Source organism: Trichoderma atroviride, chromosome 1, assembly GCF_020647795.1.
Source record: "Trichoderma atroviride chromosome 1, complete sequence".
NCBI lineage: Eukaryota > Fungi > Ascomycota > Sordariomycetes > Hypocreales > Hypocreaceae > Trichoderma > Trichoderma atroviride.
The window spans coordinates 4,657,943-4,669,771 of NC_089400.1; the positions used below are offsets into that span (position 1 = coordinate 4,657,943).

Sequence of the window (11,829 nt, forward strand, 5' to 3'; positions counted from 1 at the left end):
ATACCGGCTCACAGCACTCACAATATGCTCCTGCTGGAAGCCGAGTTTCTACCGCGTCTCATGATACCCTGAACTCTACTCACTCAACTGCGTCGTCGAAGACTAGCAAATCATCTTACCAAGCCAAATCTGCGACCCAAACCTTCAAAGCACCTGCGTCTGCCGGCCGATCCAAAGCCGCGGAACTAGCCGCTAGAAAAAGAGAGCAAGATGAAAAAGAATCTCAAAGACGACGCGATGCTAAGGCTGAAATGGAGAGGAAGAGAATTGCGGCACAAGAGGAGCAACGAAAACAGGATCAACAGCGGCGCCTTGAACTGGAGCGACACAGGCAACAGGAAGAAGAGAAGAAGTCGGTCCAACGGCAGGCCGCTATTGAAAAGGCCAAGCAGACAAGAGCACCGCCCCCAGCCCCACGATCGCAGCCAAACGGTCCACCCGATACAACCTTGGGCCAACAGAAGTCGGCATCCTCTAAAGCTGAGGGCCAGCCTGCTCGGCCACCCTCACGACTAGCTGGCATGCGGGATGATTCTAGCAGGCCATTCAACTCCATGCTATCAAATGCCGCCAAGGCGGGCGCCAAACGGACTTTGGGGGCAGAGACGAGTGACAACAACAACTATTCAAGGCCCCCTCCTTCGCGAGGCGGACCGGCCTACCAGACTAAGGATTCTAAGAGACGCCGAACTAGCGAACACGAAGATGATGAGCTGGGTGCGGAAAACCCCCCCAACATTAAAGGTCCGCCAGTGAGGCCGTCAACGGGATTTAAAAAGGTGTGTATCCATTCCAATAACCTACGTGTACAATGTTTGGATCAAGACTTACAATCTATAGGATCTACCATCGAAGTCTGCCTTCCAAAATGGATACGGGGTTGCACCGCATAGTGCCACCCGAGATCTATTCAAGGCCGCCGTCACAGCTCAGCACAATAGTCACATGAAGGCCGCCCATCCTCTAGATATGGCGCAAATCTCAAAGGGCCCAATCCCCTTTGCGCCCAGCTCGAATGCCGCTGCTGGGTCTTCATTCAAAACTCCTGCTCGGCCTGGGCAACTCGTGAATCCCAAGTCGAGCGTGAAGAGGCCTTCACCACGGCCCCAGACTGGCGATTCTATTGAGCTTCCCGAAATTCAGACAGATGACGAAGATGACGATGACGAACCTCATGGAATGAATGTGGCTGCTTGGGCTGATTCGCCTGATTTGCGTCAAGCTCTCATGAGGCAAGAGACGATGGACCCATCTCAAATCTTTGGTCCGCCAGCGCCCTTGATCATGGAAGAGGTCTTTAGCAAGAGTAAAGACAAGTGGCACAAGTTCCGCCAAAGGACATCCAGTGCCAACTGGAGCGGTCTGGATCGTCTGACTGAGGACGATATTAGAAAGGACATGGTGGCTCGTAACAAGCTGCGGCGAGATGGAGGATGGTCTTATGAGATGAGCAAGGATATGCTATAAACCTGTTTTACGCTGTACATTATATCAAAGGAGAGGAGACGATTCCTTGCATGATTTTGTGGGTTTTGCGGACTATTAAGGATTTGGAATATGGAGTTGGGAATTAGTTATATAGCGAGAGGGGAACATTATACTGCATAATCCGAACACGGATGACTAGGTATTTGGTAAACGGAGGCTGGCGTCTAGGATGAGAATTACTTGTTGACAACAGAGAAGAAATTGTTAGACTATCAAGTATAAAAGTTGCTACAGGATATACCTTGACGTGTCTTGAAATTGGTTGCGTTGTCTGTTCCTGGATAGAGAGGGCAAAAGGAAACCAATTCACTAGTAGTTCAGAGGCTAGTACGCAGCCTGAGCAGTGCCGTTTCTATGAAGCTTCATGTCTAATACTAGAATGCCTGACATCATGCTATACAGAAGACTAGCACGGTTATAGACTAGCGGCCATGCATGTCCCGAGTCTTATCGTTATCTTTTCCGTATTGGGAACAGCTTTTTTGGAGGGGTCGAACTTTTTTTTTGCCGCTAGCAGGTAGGATAAGAAAAAAAAGAATGGGAGGAAATCTCATCGGCATTTGGAGGAAACACGCGACTTTCACGTATTCCTGTTCATATTCTTTTACCAGGCACTTGACTGTGTCGTTGGTTTTTTTTTCTTATTTGGATCAACCCACCATCAAAAATTCATCCTGTTTTTGGTTCACGGAAGATCTAATCATGTTTCGGTACGGTGTCCGACGATGCGGAAGCCTGGCCCGCACTGCGGCTTCAAGTGCGATGCTGCTGAGTGCGCGATCAGCCTTTCCAGCGGCGCGATCGGCAGCGTCCACATTGCCCCGGCCAGTTGCGTCTCTGAAGAGCTTTGCCAGCCTCAACAGATTGTATAGCAGCGAGGCTGCTGCGGCGGAGACTGTGGCTCCTGAAACTGCTGCAACTGGAGAAGCCACCTCGTTCCAGGACCTGGAGGCCATTGGGGTGCATCGCAATCTGCTGGATGCCATCATCAAGGACATGGGCTACGATTCAATGACTCCGGTTCAGGCCAAGGCGATTACCCCGGCTCTCAAGGGAACTGACATGTAAGCTTGCAAATAGTTGAAATGCGCAAAATGGATCTGTAAACTGACCAGCCTCAAAGTGTCGCTCAAGCCAAGACCGGTACCGGAAAGACCATTGCCTTCTTGCTACCTCTCCTCCAGCGCATGATCGAAGAAGACCCCACGCTGGCCTCACGAAAAGCCTCTCGAAATGCCAGCTCTGACGATATCCGCGGCATCGTGCTGTCCCCAACCCGTGAACTTGCTGAACAGATTGCCACCGAAGCGAAGCGGCTATGCAGTCGCACTGGGCTGGTCGTTCAGTCGGCTGTTGGAGGCACTCAAAAGTCTGCCATGTTGCGCCAGACACGGCGACAAGGATGCCATCTTCTGGTGGCCACCCCCGGTCGTCTGAACGATCTTCTCGAAGACCCCAACAGTGGTATTGATGCTCCCAACCTGGCGGCGCTTGTGCTGGACGAGGCGGATCGGATGCTCGATGTCGGTTTCGAGAGAGAACTCAACTCAATTCAAAGCTACCTGCCCAAGGACAAGGTCAGGCAGACGATGCTGGTCTCTGCCACCATTCCTGACAACGTTATCCAGCTTGCGCGCAAGCTTGTTCGCCCCGACGATTTTGAGTTTGTCCAGACTATTCCCGAGCATGAAACTCTTACCCACGACAGAATCCCTCAGCACGTCGTCACAGTCTCCAGCTGGGCCAACGTATTCCCTTCCCTGTACGAGTTGATCGACCGTGAGGTTGCGGCCGCAAAGGCGGACCATACCATACCCCCCTTCAAGGCCATCGTCTACCTCAACACAACTTCCATGGTTGAGCTCGCTGGTGAGATTGGCTTTCAGCGCAGAAAGAGCGGCCAGCTGAGAATTCCCACTTTTGCCATCCAATCTCAGCTTTCTCAATTCCAACGAACAAAGGCCGCGGACATGTTCAGAAACTCAAAGTCTGGAATCCTCTTCTCGTCGGATGTTACCGCCCGTGGCATGGACTTCCCCAATGTCACTCACGTCATTCAGGTTGATGCCCCCAGAGAGCGTGAATCGTATATTCACAGATTAGGCCGTACTGGACGACAGAACAAGAGCGGAGAGGGCTGGTTGTTTGTTCCTCCCATGTCTGCCAGCACTGCCAGGAAACTGCTGCGAGGACTCCCACTGAAGCCCAACAAGTCCCTTGAACACGCTGAAGTTGATATCAACGCAGTGGAGGAATTGCCCGCATATCACGAAGAGGTGAAGAGCCTCATTCAGGCAATCCCCCGAAAGATCATGGCCTCTGCGTATACTTCACTCTTTGGTGGCCAGCTCTCAGACAGAGAAGACCTTGTTGAGGATTTGAACGACTGGGCTATCAAGGGCTGGGGCTGGTCAGAGCCCCCTGCCGTTTCTTCCAGCTGGGCAAGAAACCAAGGCTTGACAAGATCCGGATTGAACATTCAGGATGGCCACAGTGATCGAATGCATCGGGATGACAGACGGGGAGATGACAGACGGGGAGGTGACCGACGGGGAGGCGACCGACGAGACGACCGCCGTGGCGGAGGCCGTTTCGACCGTCGTGGACCTCCTGACCCATTTGCCGAGATGGGAAGAAACGCGCGACGCGATGGGCCGCCACCGATGCGTTCCAGAGGTGGTGGCCGACGAGGTGGAGGTTTTGAGTCATCATGGTAAAGCGATGAGCTTTCTTCCATAATGGCATTTGAGGGAGATGAAACGACTAAAGACGGCGGTCTCTGAAAACAGCGCAACTCATTATTCTAAAGTATTGACGCTTGGCGTCTGTCCACTGGGAGAGATGCCATGCTATGCTATGTTGGTTAAGGCGCGGCAAGTTGTTACGGCTGCGTGTTTATTCATGTTTAGAACTTTTCGATCTTAACGGTGTTACTGGGATTTGCAATGTAAAAGATACAGGGCGGGACGGGTATGAAGAAAAAAAAAAGGAACAATCTCCAATTTCAAGACAAAAAGCATCATGGCGCATGTAATGATATATATAAATTGTGTATAGTATAGTCATGACTTGTATTTCAGAAACGTTAAAATATGTATGAGCTATCAAGATTGAAAACAAGTTTAGATATGGGGTGTTCAACCAAGATTGTGAGGCTTAACCAAAAAAAAACCCCCAGCTTTGATACTGTTTCTGTACAGAATTCTAAAAAACCACATTGGCTCTGTAACAAGACAAATCTAATCGTAAGGGATGGTGTCCCCTCCTCTCCATGTAGATGTGCGCTCTTGGTATCAAAAACAGTTTTGTTTGCCTTTCTTCATCGTTCTATTTGCGTGGAAACATGATGCCGTTTTCCTGCTCATCGCGGATGCATCAACAGGTTGGCATCCCACAGCAGGACCCTCTCGTCCCAGCCCGCAGAAGCCACCCAGCCGCCAGCGCCAAACAGGCACCAGTCAACGCCCGTCACAAACTCCGTGTGCCGGTTCATAATGCCCATCTGCGCCCCCCGGGCGGGTAGCAGGCATAGGCCCCTGCGGCTGGTTGGAGGCATCGTTCCACAGCCGCACCGTCATGTCGTAGCTGGCGCTGATGAGGACGTCGCTTGCGTGCGGGCTCCACGTCAGTCTCCGTACGGCGTACTCGTGTCCGGGCATGAGGGAGAGCGGCCCGGCGTTTGGATTGCGAATGTCGAATGTTCGGATCATGCGGTCGACGCCGCCGGTCGCGATGACGGTGTCGCGGTACTTGTTCCAGTCGTGGGTGAGGACCTCGGCGGGCGGGCCGCCGGCGGGGATGGGGCCGCCGGGATTGCTGGGAGCTGCGTGGACGGGGATGGCGGCGACGAGATGGTATTTTGCGGACGAGGGCGTTCGGAGATCGAAGAGTCGGAGATGGGAGTCGGAAGAAGCTGCGGAGATGAGGGACGGGTTGGAGGGACAGTAGGATGCGCTGTAGGTGCAGCTTCCAATGGGCAGGGTCGTGATGGAGAATGGGCGAGTAGGCGACCACTGTGAGAAGGAAGAATTCATGACTTTGTAAGTAATAAGGCTAAGATAGGGAACCGAGGATACTCATATGTATCAACCAATTCAACGTACAATCTTGACCGTGCCATCCCACGAACTGGATATAAAGTTGTCTTTGGTGACGGGGTTCCAGGCGGTAGCAAAGGCCTCGCGCTTGTGCTCATGGAAGATCATGACTGGGAACTCTCTCAGGCCAATGTCGAAGAGCTTGAGCGATCCATCGCCGCACGCAACCACGAGCTGGTTCTCGTTGATCTCCGACCAGGCCAAGTCGTATATCGCGTCGTTTGTATCAAACCTAGAAACACAATTACACCACCGCGTCAGCCTCGCTGGTCTTGTAATGGCAAGCTTGTATATGTATAAACGCACGTTTTCTCAACTTGGATGCCTTGCGACGTCAGCGCAAGAGCGAATAGCCGGCCGTTTCCAACGATGCCGAAGTTGGCTGCTGTTCCGACGGCGATGCGAGAGTCGTGGTATGGCGAGTATTTGACCGCGTAGGGATTGTACCCTTGGGTGCGGAACTCGAGCATCGCGGCCATTGTTTAGAATGTGAGGTCTTGGGTCGGCTGGAGGAAGAGTGAGGAGAGGGGAGCGCCTCAGAGGCGCATTCGAGCTCGAACGCAAGCGCAAACAAGAGACAGTTATATGAATATACAAGGCGGCAATAACAATACTGGCAAAAGATTTCTTTATAAAAGATTACGGTATTAGCCCTTTGTCATGAGCTCTTGTTTGGCTTGGATTGCATACTGAGTTGTGCTGCGACCAAAAGGTCCGCCTAATCTGACATGTGCCTCGGTCCTGGGATCTGCCGCCGCAACCGTTTGCCGTTACCCCATATTTGACGGTAGGATTATGTAAGGTGGAGTGCCGGGTGTCTCAGCTGCTATTAATGCCTGCTGGAAGCCAAGCGGATCTCTCGCATCACAAACAAAGAAGAAAAAAGACGGACATGTACATAATTCTCCAAGGTACACTTGGACGTGGATTCAAGATGTGTCCAATTGTATCCCTAAAGAGATTGACATGGGCTGATCTTACAGAGGCCATCATGCCATACGGCAACCAGAAAGAATCAGTGCTTCAAGCGCAATACAACGAAGTCATCTTTTTGCCCCATTAGGAAATATCTGATCACGTGGCTTCGTGTTGCTACAGATGTCACGCCTCGCGCCTGCCGTGAATTAGTCGTGGACTGATCACGTCTCTCTCTTCCTTTTTGCATTTATTTCATTCATCTTTGTGGGATCTTCATGATTCACTCTTTTAGAACCATCTTGGCCAATAATTTTCTTGGAATTTCTCTACTTGCCCAACTCACAGCGTACTGCAGCTCTCATGGACTCTTTTCTCAGGCGTCCAAAGCGAAAATCGACCCATGCTGACGCTACACCAGAATTGGAAACCACATTGGAAGATGGCGAGGAATCAACTGAAGTCAAGCTTGCTATGCTCTCCTCGTTACACCCCCTTGTTGAACAGGAAAGGCTTTTGGATGTCCTCTTGGCCCACGATGGCTCCGTTAGTCAAGCATCAGAATCTCTCAAGTCTTTTCGCCCCGGGGTGAAGAAGAGTGCTGCCATAGGATACCAACAATCTCTGAGACAGTACGCAAAACCTAGTCAAGATGCACCGGTGTCATCACCGAAGAAGAAGATAAAAAAGGGCAGCACGCTCCATTTGTACGATCCAAAAGACGTTGCAGAGCACACGCCATGTACCATTATACACAATTTCCTACCGACCGAGCTGGCAGACCAACTCCTGACAGAGTTGTTGGATGAGGCGAAAACATTTGAGCAAATCACTTTCAAATTGTTTGAGAATATTGTGACTAGCCCGCACACATCCTGTCTATTTCTCGAGTCATACGAGAAAATCCAAGAACAGAAACATGATTACTTTTACAATGGAGGCATGCTTAATGTGAGAAAATCCCCCTTCTGTATCCCTTCATATCATTCTTCATATCATGCATGGCCCTTGACTAAAAGCCCCGGTAGGATGTGCGTCAGCTCACTCCAACACTCGCTAAAGTGAAGCCAATCGTCCAAGAGCAGGTCAACGACCAAATTGAGTCTCGCATCAAGGCTTGTTACCCTGGAGGCAAGAAACTCAAGCACCAACCATCCAAACCATGGGTGCCGAATGCTGCATTTGTCAACTGCTATGACGGTGCACAGCAAAGCGTAGGATGGCACAGTGACCATCTTACTTATCTAGGTCCCCGTGCAGTTATCGGATCCATCTCTCTAGGTGTAGCACGAGAATTTCGCGTCCGTAAGATTTTACCCCGAGACGCAGAAACAAAGCGGCCAGACGATGCAGATGGCGAGGGCCAAATATCAATACACCTGCCACATAACTCTCTACTTGTGATGCACGCAGAGATGCAAGAAGAATGGAAACATTCCATCTCACCTGCCCTATCAATTGATCCACATCCAATCGCCGGGAACAAGCGCATAAATATCACGTATCGAGATTATCGGGCAGAGATGCATCCATCACTCACCCCGAGATGCCGCTGCAATGTTCCCTGCGTGCTTCGAGTGGTGCAACGGAAAAAGGAAAACCATGGGAAATATTTTTGGATGTGCTATGCCAACGCTATTCCAGACCAACAAGGGTGTGCCTTCTTTCAATGGGCTGAATTTGACGACGAAGGAGTCCCTATTCGCCAAAAAGGGACGGCGAAGCTGCCTCAACGCAGTCATCCTATATAAAAATAGCAATCAGTCAGGCATTCATTCGTACCACGTCCCATACCTCTGTCGCAACTATTCAATTTTCAGGTGCAGTGCATGACATTATTGTGTGCAGAAACCCGGATCTTGGCCAGACTGGTGCTTCAGATGATCATTGTCAAACTTGTTTGCATACAAGGACTCGGCTAGAGTCTTTTCTGATTATGCGAACCCTTATCCTTACTTTCAGTACCAGAACACGAGGTGGAAAAGTCACCACTATTTGAATGATGAGAATGTAGAATCGAAACCGAGTGTGAGAATACGGCCCCACTCCGCCCGGCGCTGATGATATCTCGCATCTCTTAGCTCGGCATTTGCAACCTTGTTCCATCATCACCTCCCAAGTCACAAATATACCTACACTCACAACGTCTGTGGAGAGCCTTCTTTGCCATCATTCTCATATTTCCCACCATTTACCCTCTTGGAGACTTTATTCCAGCATTACCCCCGCTTTCGCTTTATTTTGCAAACCACATCAATGTCTGAGCAACTGACCTTTCCCGCCGAGTCGGCAGCTCTTCTCGAAACTCGCTTACCACCAAAGTCGGATGCCAAGGAGGCCTCGAGATCACGCCCCTTTGTTACATTGACATTCGCTACTTCACTTGATTCCAGCCTCTCTCTGTCACCTGGAGTCCGCACCCGACTCTCTGGCCCGGGCTCCAAAGCAATGACCCACTATCTACGGACTCGGCATTCAGCCATCTTGGTTGGTGTGTCAACTGTGTTGGCAGATGATCCGGCTCTCAACTGCCGGATTGCAGGGACGCCCTCCCAGCCCCGGCCGATCGTCATCGATGCCAATCGCCGTTGGACCCCGCGCCATTCCGACAAGGTCTTTGAGGTGTGCCGAAACGGCGCTGGACTTGCACCGTTCATCCTCACTGGCGTAGACGAATCAAGCCTGCCTCGGGAGAGTGTTGAGTTGCTTCATGAGCACGGGGGGCAAATACATCCAGATCCCTGCTTCCCGCTCTCAATCAACTGACCGGCTTCGATTCGACTGGAATGACATTCTCGCTGCCCTCCAAGCCGAGGGCTTGTCCAGCGTCATGGTCGAAGGCGGCGGCCAGATCATCAACTCGCTGCTGGACCCTGCCTACCACGGCTTGATTGACTCTGTCATTGTGACGATTGCACCGACATGGCTGGGACAAGGCGGTGTGGTGGTATCTCCAGCCCGAGTTACTGACACGGCAGGAGTCCCTCTGCCAGTCGCGAGATTATCGCATGTATCGTGGCATCCATTCGGCGAAGACGTCGTCCTGTGCGGCACACTCCGGGAGTAGAAAGGTACAGACCAAATCACACAAGTACTCATTTACATACATTTATTCTGCATCATTTCGTTGCTCGCCATTTACCAAACGAAATTCTGCTTAACAATCTACCTTTTTATACAACTGTTCATGGTCTATCCCTCATCTCTGCTTCATGCCATTACCCGGAAACGAGCATCGGCAGCTACAGTCAAAAATACTCGGCTCTCTCCGGCCAATCTCCCCTCCCGCACAGCTCCGCATTCGGATCCGGCCGTTGGAAAAAAAAATTCATTAGCTTGTATCAGCGGCTAAGGTATACGATCTTGGGCTTACAGTGGGCACTCGAGCTTAGACGCCAAGGAACCGGCTAGGTGAGAACAGGTCATCTAACCGCCGCCCAAAGAATTGGACAAGTTTGTTAGCAGATGGAAACCAGGATGCTGCATGACTCGGCCGCTGCCGAAGACAGTTCTAGAAACTGGGGCCCGTCTGGAGGTGTGGAGGGGCAGCTCATTGCCATGCGCCTTACCCCACCAACGTTGATCTGAAATAGCAGCTATTCCGCAGCTCTCCCAGAACAAAAGAGGACCATATCGCGGGGATCCCTCCATCTTCCCCATACCAGCGGCATTACCTCTTCATAAACTTGTCGCAAGGCTCAAGGCTCGCTGCAGCTCATCAGGATTACTGGTAGTCGCTGATTACTCGCTCGATATCGTCGCATTGACAACAACTACATCGACAACGCCCACAGACACGGCATCTCCTCAATCCTCCAGCACAGCAGCCATGGCCCGCCCTAGAATCACCGTCCTCGGCTCCCTCAACATCGACCTCGTCTCCTACGTCCCCCACCATCCTCTCCCCGGCGAGACCCTCACCGCCAACCACTTCAACACCTCGCCCGGCGGCAAAGGCGCTAACCAAGCCGTCGCCTGCGGCAAGCTCTCGCGCTCCTCCGACCTCTCCTCCCCCGCCGCCGACGTCTCCATGATTGGCGCCGTTGGCTCCGACACATATGGCCAGCAGCTCATCTCCAGCCTGACCTCTTACGGCGTCGACACCTCCGCCGTCGCCGTCCGCCAAGACGGCAAGACGGGCATCGCCATCATCGTCGTCGACGAGCCCAGCGGCCAGAACCGCATCATCCTCTCCGCCGAGGCAAACCACACGCTGCTGCCGGAGCACTTCTCTGCCCTGCCCGGCCCGCGCCCAGACCTGCTCATCATGCAGCTCGAGATCCCCTTCGACACCGTCCTGCAGGCCCTCCGCGCCGCAAACGCCTCCAACATCCCCGTCCTCCTCAATCCCGCGCCCGCAAAGACCCTTCCCGACGAAGCCTACATCAACCTTGCCCACCTGGTCGTCAACGAGACTGAAGCAGCGATCCTTTCGGCATGTCAAGAGTCCGACCTCGACGAAGTCTCTGGTCTTGAGCGTGTCAGCGCAATCTTCATCCAGCGCGGCGTCAGCAACGTCATCATCACCCTCGGTGGCCGGGGCGTCTACTATGCCACCAAGGACGGCAAGTCAGCGCTGGTGCCTGCCCTCAAGGCCAATGTCGTGGACACCACCGCCGCGGGCGATACTTTTGTCGGATCTTATGCGCTGGCCGTCGTGAGCGCCGGAACAGGCGTCTTCGATATCGACACCGCTATCAAGGCTGCTAACCGGGCCGCAGCCATCACTGTATCTCGCAAGGGCGCCCAGATTTCCATTCCGTGGAAAGACGAGCTGAACTAAGTAGTCATATAAAAGAAGAAAAAAAGAAGAAAAAAACAGAGAAATGAATAGATAATTCAACAACAAGTTAAGCTTGATGTTCTATTTCCTAACCTCACGGGAATGCTATTAAACTAAAGTCGCAGGACTCCATACCTTTCGGCTACCAAACGTCGTACGCACGTACAAAGGGCAGAGGGCGAATAAAACTAAAACCATGCTGCCCAAGCCCAAAGACCAGAATCCTTCTTTCCCTTGACATCTCCCGCCACTCCGTATTTCTTTTCTTTGCTCATACTGCGCCTGTTATTGTGGTCACCGCGGCTGTTGTTCCTCAGGGCTGGCGTCAAAGCTCGGAGAGTAGCATCGGGTGAAATGGACCATCTTCCACGCGAAGAACTGTTGTTTTCCTCTTTCTCGCATTTGCTGGCTCCAGAAATTTCTCTGCTGTGTGTCCCTTTCATCCCAATTGCCGAGTCATACGAGACTCTATTTTCCCGTACAGAGTGCAGTGACGGACTTGATTTCAGAGTCACTGGCCGCTCATCTTGTAAGCTCATGTACCTT

General features: G+C 52.0%; 7 protein-coding genes across 7 annotated transcripts; 6 read left to right on the forward strand and 1 right to left on the reverse strand.

Moving 5' to 3' along the window:
- Nucleotides 1-251: 251 nt before the first annotated feature.
- Nucleotides 252-1,467, forward strand: TrAtP1_001679 (uncharacterized protein; the record flags this gene model as incomplete). Its single annotated transcript, XM_066111099.1, has 2 exons — nucleotides 252-779; nucleotides 841-1,467. The coding sequence occupies 2 exons, from the start codon at nucleotides 252-254 to the stop codon at nucleotides 1,465-1,467; spliced, it is 1,155 nt and encodes a 384-aa protein (XP_065967172.1).
- A 563-nt stretch (nucleotides 1,468-2,030) lies between these two features.
- Nucleotides 2,031-4,538, forward strand: TrAtP1_001680 (uncharacterized protein). Its single transcript, XM_014085888.2, has 2 exons — nucleotides 2,031-2,552; nucleotides 2,612-4,538. Exons 1-2 carry the CDS (start codon nucleotides 2,191-2,193, stop codon nucleotides 4,203-4,205), a joined length of 1,956 nt encoding a protein of 651 aa, XP_013941363.2. The 5' UTR covers nucleotides 2,031-2,190; the 3' UTR covers nucleotides 4,206-4,538.
- Nucleotides 4,539-6,461, reverse strand: TrAtP1_001681 (uncharacterized protein). Its single transcript, XM_014085887.2, has 3 exons — nucleotides 5,892-6,461; nucleotides 5,592-5,817; nucleotides 4,539-5,501 (listed from the first exon to the last, which is right to left on the reverse strand). The coding sequence occupies exons 1-3, from the start codon at nucleotides 6,062-6,064 to the stop codon at nucleotides 4,947-4,949; spliced, it is 954 nt and encodes a 317-aa protein (XP_013941362.2). The 5' UTR covers nucleotides 6,065-6,461; the 3' UTR covers nucleotides 4,539-4,946.
- Nucleotides 6,462-6,725: 264 nt separating this feature from the next.
- TrAtP1_001682 (uncharacterized protein) lies at nucleotides 6,726-8,308 on the forward strand. Its single transcript, XM_014085886.2, has 2 exons — nucleotides 6,726-7,451; nucleotides 7,529-8,308. The coding sequence occupies exons 1-2, from the start codon at nucleotides 6,864-6,866 to the stop codon at nucleotides 8,249-8,251; spliced, it is 1,311 nt and encodes a 436-aa protein (XP_013941361.1). The 5' UTR covers nucleotides 6,726-6,863; the 3' UTR covers nucleotides 8,252-8,308.
- Nucleotides 8,309-8,756: 448 nt separating this feature from the next.
- On the forward strand, nucleotides 8,757-9,266 carry TrAtP1_001683 (uncharacterized protein; the record flags this gene model as incomplete). Its single annotated transcript, XM_014085885.2, has 1 exon — nucleotides 8,757-9,266. One exon carries the CDS (start codon nucleotides 8,757-8,759, stop codon nucleotides 9,264-9,266), a length of 510 nt encoding a protein of 169 aa, XP_013941360.2.
- A 64-nt stretch (nucleotides 9,267-9,330) lies between these two features.
- Nucleotides 9,331-9,567, forward strand: TrAtP1_001684 (uncharacterized protein; the record flags this gene model as incomplete). Its single annotated transcript, XM_066111100.1, has 1 exon — nucleotides 9,331-9,567. One exon carries the CDS (start codon nucleotides 9,331-9,333, stop codon nucleotides 9,565-9,567), a length of 237 nt encoding a protein of 78 aa, XP_065967173.1.
- A 762-nt stretch (nucleotides 9,568-10,329) lies between these two features.
- Nucleotides 10,330-11,283, forward strand: TrAtP1_001685 (uncharacterized protein; the record flags this gene model as incomplete). The annotated part of the gene is made up of 1 exon (XM_014085884.2): nucleotides 10,330-11,283. The coding sequence occupies one exon, from the start codon at nucleotides 10,330-10,332 to the stop codon at nucleotides 11,281-11,283; it is 954 nt and encodes a 317-aa protein (XP_013941359.1).
- Nucleotides 11,284-11,829: the final 546 nt, after the last annotated feature.